The sequence below is a fragment of the Colossoma macropomum genome, unplaced genomic scaffold (assembly GCF_904425465.1).
Source record: "Colossoma macropomum unplaced genomic scaffold, Colossoma_macropomum, whole genome shotgun sequence".
In the NCBI taxonomy this organism is placed as follows: Eukaryota; Metazoa; Chordata; class Actinopteri; order Characiformes; family Serrasalmidae; genus Colossoma; species Colossoma macropomum.
The window spans coordinates 18860265-18866650 of NW_023494805.1; the positions used below are offsets into that span (position 1 = coordinate 18860265).

A 6386-nucleotide genomic window follows, 5' to 3' on the forward strand; every position below is an offset into this window, starting at 1 on the left:
ATGAGACAGAATAGAAAACCCTGACCTGGCAAAGTTAAACTTACCTGCACCAATTATAAAAATGAGCAAAATGAGCAAAAATATTAACTGCAGTGGAAGACGCATGGCTGTTGTAAGTCAGTGTAGGGAGCTCTGTGTAGGGAACTCATCGTAAGTCAAAACAATTATTTTCTCATAATTGCTCACAGGGGCCCCCTAGTGGCTTGGGCCCCTGGTCACGTGTCCATAAAATCCATTGGATGATTTGGGCCTGCCTATAGTAAGCTAGTCAATGCTGTGGAAGAGACATTCCGTTTTCAAAGTTCAACTATGTTTTCCTTTGTTTTTTTTCTTAGTCAGATTAATGTTCAACAGAGAATACATTAATTAAAAAATATTGTAAGGGGAACTTTTACACTAAGTAAATTTGAGACTTTGTTCTTCAACTTGAGTAAAGAATTTCCAACATTTAGCAGGATATGTTTAGAAAGATAGCTGCTTTTACTTGAGTGATGAATGTGTGTACTTCTTCCTCCTCTGGTTTCTGCTTCAGGGTTCATACTGTCAGAGTTTTTGTACAGGATGTGAAGAAGTACTGTCACTGTGGCTGTCCCAGCAGGCGCAGTAATAAACTGCAGAATGGCTCGTCTTCAGTGTTTGCACCTTCAGATCATAGGAATTAGACTTCTTGTCCACCTTCACGCCAAACTCTTTTGCCTCCTGATGGTTGGGGTCATGTGTGGGGCGAGTTTCATCCTGCTTAATATAGAGTATTCTTTTGAGAGCTTCACCGTCTTTCTGCTGGTACCAGTGGATGTAGTCAGTGCGCAGATCGGTCACTTTGCAGCTGATGTAAACACTTTTTCCCACTGGCTTTGTCCAGATGAGTTCACTTTGCTCCACTGTCAGTCCCAGCACAGCTACTGTAATCAGCATTAAACTGGAAATCAGTCACTATAAAAGCTTATTGTTTGTTGAAATCATATTTAATAACCTTGTTTGATATTGTACTCACCTTGAGTCAATGAGAAAAGAATAATAAACATATCAATAAGCATCTTTAACTGGAGTGTTAAGTACAAGGCTGACTTGTACATACTTGGATTTTCTTGCAGTTTCAAAATATCTCTGCTATAAAAATGTGCTGATGTCATTTCCTGTGGGTTTAGCAGCAGTAACAATGTATGTTCTTTGATTGGCCACTCCTGCACTGAAAGAGGAGTGTGTTGAAACCTGCTGCCCTCTGTGCCTCCATCTGTCCTCACATGAACAGTTCACAGACTAATTCCTCCATAACACAGTGCTGCACAAAATGATTCAAAACGGTTTCTGAGAGAAGTATATGCATTATTTATAAATTATAATACATAAGCTTTGTGTGTGTTTCCCTTGCATTCAGTTACTTTTAACTAAATATTTATAAAATGTACCATCCCTTTTTCCTAACCCTCAACCCAGCACTGCCTTACCCTAACCTACAACTCAAAGCAAATGTAAAACCTAACCCCAACCCTGGTCCTAAACCTAACTTTGGTGTGAGTCTAACACTGTGAGTCTTTCTCTGTTGGAAGAGTGGGCAGATAAATTAAAAGCTAATAATTCTACTGGACTGGAGTTTTAGGTGAACAGGGAGAAAAACTGTTTAGGTGCGGTGGTCAGTATGATTAGTACTCCTTTTTAAAATATGTAGGTCTAATGCATTTATTCAAAATTAACACTGGAATGAATATTGAGGAAACTTTTCAGCTTTAACTGTAGCAGAGTTATTGCAGAGGATGTGAGCAGTTTGTCTCACTGTGTCTGCCTGACTCCCAGCAGGCACAGTAATAAACTCCTGAATGACTTATCTTCACTGCATCTATCCTCAGAACATAATTGTTACGGTTCTCTAGCTCTACAGTGAAGTCTTTTGTCTCAGAGACAGGGGTAGTGCCGGCTTCATTCACGTAGAGAATCCTTTTGAGAGCTTCACCGTCTTTCTGGTGGTACCAGTGGACATATGTTGTCCTCAGTCCAGTCACTTTACAGCTGATATAAGCTCTTTTGCCCTCTTTCTTTGTCCAGAGGAGTTGACTTTGCTCCACTGTAACTCCCAGCACACCTACTGTAATCAATATAAAGTTAATAATACAAGACATTTTCATTGTAACTTTAAGAAAGTCTCACACTGTTACGATACTTACCTACAATTAAAGAAAAAAAAACAGCACACACTTTCATAAGCATCTTTGGGTAGAAATGAAGTCTGTACTTCATAAAATGCTATGGATTGCTCTTTTTCTCTTTTCTTGCATGAACTTCAGTGTCATCTGTAGGGCGTAGTGATGTCACTTCCTGGTGTCAGTACACTCATATACACTGAATAGGCCTTCTTAAAGTGGCATGTAATAATAATGTCACCACACTTAAGCCTTTTACACTGAAACACTGCCTCAACACTAAAATGCAGTGCTAAAAGAAGTAAACAGCAAATCTAGCTTAAGATCAAGGAAATAAAAGACAGGAGCATTTTAGGACAGATCTATAAATAAAGCTAGGCGTAGACTCTTGTAATGTAAAGTAATGTAGGTATTCCGCTTTTTCTGTTTTTCCTCTGGTCCTTTTCTTGCACTGTTCCTGAGCTCTTTTACTTTTTACAACTCAATAATTAAAGTTGCTAAGGATCTTAAAAAACTTGCAGATTAGCAGGAGCCTCTTAACTGAAGTGATTTTTAACAGTTTAGAATATTCTTGAGCTTTATTACACTCTATATACATTGTTTTAGCATATATTGTCTCTTCAGTTTGAGCTCCCAGCTGCATCTCCAGATCTTGGCCGTGTTCTGCTTTAATCCAAGCTTTCCCGTGTGAACTGCGCCACTAGTGGAGCATTATGGTAAGCACTGTAAAAAGTGGTGCTTATTCTGACTAACACCAGAGGGTAACATTGTTCTGCGTTATGGCTTTGACAAGTCCAAAAATATAATTTACAGGATGCACTAGTCGGCTGCAACTTTAGGAGAAGATACACACTGTTTGTTCAGTAGGAAAAAGAAAATTCTAATTTATGTTGTCTGCTGTTAATTGACATTTGTGAGTGGCTATTCTAAGGTCGGGTGCCTATTCCTGGTCCTGGACTGGGTTGCTCCAGTTTTGTGCAAGTTTACACTTAAGTTTATGTGTAAAGTCTTTACTGAGTCTTAGTTTACACTAGTAAACTGAAGGCTGTCCATAAAGCTCATTTGGTTGCACTACAAATAAGTAAGTCATGTATTAACTAGAAATAATGTGGACGTCACTTTTACAATAACATTTTTTATTGTTTTCACTGTAATAGTTTTATGTAGAAGAATACAGCATATGAATCCATCTTAACACACAAACAAGTACATTTAATAATAGCGAATCTAGGAGAATAGAAATAAATTTGTTCAAGTTCTTGTTAAAATAAATAACCAAATCGATACAGAAGTATTGTAAAGTATTATAGAGCTACAAGTCTATCAAATTTAAATACTCTTCAGTTTTGTTCCACATTTTATACTATAATTTACATTTTGGACTGAAAGAATAGGGCACTCACTCCTGTAATACATTTTCCAGTAGAATATTTTTCTATGCAGTTAAAGAAGGTGGTTGTGGCTCTTTTCATGAATGTTAAAATGTTTTCTTGACTAGTAGTGCAGAGGATAAAATGAATTTAGCTAATACTTACTAATACTGAGTTTACATACAGAGGTGTCACCTAAAACCATTTGTTTTGAAGATAGTGACTATTAACTACTTTTAACCATAGGAGCCTCAGCTTAGACATTTGGGTCTCACTGAACTGGAGCTGTGGAGCTGTGGGTGTTAGCTTCATGTTCAGAGTTAAAGCCAGGATGATGATTAGAGCTGTAAGTAAAATCACAGCACATAGCATGCCATGTTTTTAGCTTAGTTAACCAAAAAATTATATTTTTGGTCTTCTTTGTGCTCTCTGTGTGTTTTCCAATGGTTTCCCTAATACACTTGCTGAGAGGGAGGTGTAAATATTTGGTAAGAACTAAGCTCAATGTTTAAACTTGTTTGTGTTCTGCAACCCGTTTTGATTCAGTAATTCATAAACCCAAACTCAGTAAACACTTACATTACAACTAGCCTACATTTGAACTTATGTACAGCTGGGGTAGCTGGCCCTGGGAGATCTACCCTGGAGAGTCCAGATTGAACACACTTGGCTCTAATGTTTGGATGGCCCAGAAGGCCTTTGTTACCTGGATCAGCTGTGCTAGATTTGAAGCTAAACCTTTTGCAGCAGGATTTAGAACCCCTCTTCGAAGGTATTTTTCTATCTTAGGGTGTTTTTACATATGTGAGTCCGCTCCCAGGACTGATTCTGGGCTCATTTGGGGGAAGGGGCTCATTATCACTGGTTTGCTTTCACATACAAGAATTCCATCAAAACCATGGATCAGTTGCACAATTCCATATGCCACTTTTCTGCACACACATTTGCAAAAAAGCTTAATCTGTTTGCTGCTTTTTTTATTTTCCTTGAATACAAAAACTCAAGCAGTAAAGAACAGTGCTTTTTGGGTACATGGTAGTCGGAGCTTATCCATGTATCTGCTCCTGGAAAAGGTTCAAAACACAACCCATGTTACAAAATGTTCTTCCGCAATTGTGTGCAGTTACACATTTCCTCCAGAGGGGTCTCCAGATCCACAAAACCTACACAGTGCAGCTTTATTGAAAACATTGTTAATTGCAAAAGGTTCAGTATATCACAAAGATACACTTTTTCTCTGTGCATGAAATATCACTACATAAAATGAATTAGTCAGTCACTTCTTAAAAGCATAGATAATTTTTGTAGTTAAGGGAGCAAGAAAAAGAAAGGCGGGCAGACATGGTTTACATGTTAACAATCGATTGCTGTTATGCTTTTAATAACTTGAATGCATCCAAATGTGTCAATCATCCTAACACAAAGTGTAGAGATATGAAACATGACAAACTGTATGGGAGATTTCAGTAAAAACAAAAAGTCTAATACATTTACAAAACATTAAATGTTTACTTAAAAATACTGGGGAAAAGTACAGTGTAACATTTTGTTTTTTACTTAACAATTTTAAAACTATGCAAGCAAAATAAATATTTTTATATGAACAAGAAACTTACACATCTCCATTATAAATGAAAGTATAAATTTTGTTTCTAGCGCTTTCAGTTTCTGTGAAATCCAGCTGAAAGTATAGCTTATGTGTGGGAAACACAGTCAACACGTCAAATCATAGATGATGCTATGAGACATAAAGTGGGTTTTGGAACCTAATTAACTACATATAACTTCCACATTACATTTTACCCCATGTTAGTTTGTGGCCCACTCTGCCAATTAAAACCCAAAACCTTTAAGTCACACTATATTGGTATAATTAATTAATTATTTAGGTTATTTTCATTGAGTTACACACAAACATACACTGTAAAAGCATTTTGTGGTTCAGTCTAAAGAATTACACCAAATTTGATAACAGGCAGTTTAACTGTGTTTAATAAAGATTGAAATGAAACAAATCCGAATGAAGCAGACCAAATCTAAAGCACTTCAAATCAACCTGTTTTCTACTTTTGACAGTGTAATATTAAACTAACATTCTGTGTGATCAAGAAATCAAACTGTAAAATCAAATAACTTTTGAGCTGCAGTTATTTTTTTAAGTTTTCATGGAAATACCACCATCAGCCCAGGTGCATCATCGCTGATGAACATTCATTTAGCGACACTGAGAGGAACTTCACAGCAGGTTACTCAGAAAAACACCTCTGCCTTTTGCGTGTGTTCGTAGGGCTGTTACTGGTTACTGTTTACTGATATTACTGTGACATGTTCAGCATTTACTTTGCCTTCATGTGTCTTATTTCCAATAACTTAACTAAAAGACTTATTAGATAAAATCAGAGATCCACACCAACCATATATGATCCATTTCACCACCATCAGATCTTATCCAGTTGATTAAGGCCTCAATTAGGAGCAGTGTTGAACTAGTAATACTAAAAAAACAATAATGATGAATAGAACTGATATCGGTCAATATGATGCCCCACTAAGTCATTTACTCTCAATTGAATAGCTGCATTATAAAATAAGATAACTTTATTTATTTTTTTTATCATTTCATCAGTGCATATGAAAAGAGAAGGAAAGCCATGCAGAGAAGAGGATGGGGGGTGGCGGGTGGGGGGTGTAAACCACTGCAGCCACAAATAAGATCAGAGAGCATCAGTCACTCTGCAGCAGCTAACGGCTAATCAGCTCATCAGCTCTGCAAACTGTGCTGAAGCTGCTCCGTTTGTTTTCCAGTAAACACATTCAGCTGCACTGCATGCAGACCTTCACCACACTTTCCTACCACAGAACTTTCCAGTAGATGCAC

The 6386-nt window shown here is 37.2% G+C and overlaps 1 gene segment (V, D, J or C); it reads right to left on the minus strand.

Moving 5' to 3' along the window:
• Window positions 1–543: 543 nt before the first annotated feature.
• Window positions 544–1062, minus strand: LOC118825370. The segment is given in 2 exon segments: window positions 544–902; window positions 995–1062. Coding segments are annotated over 2 exon segments (402 nt in total).
• Between the last annotated feature and the right edge of the window lie 5324 nt (window positions 1063–6386).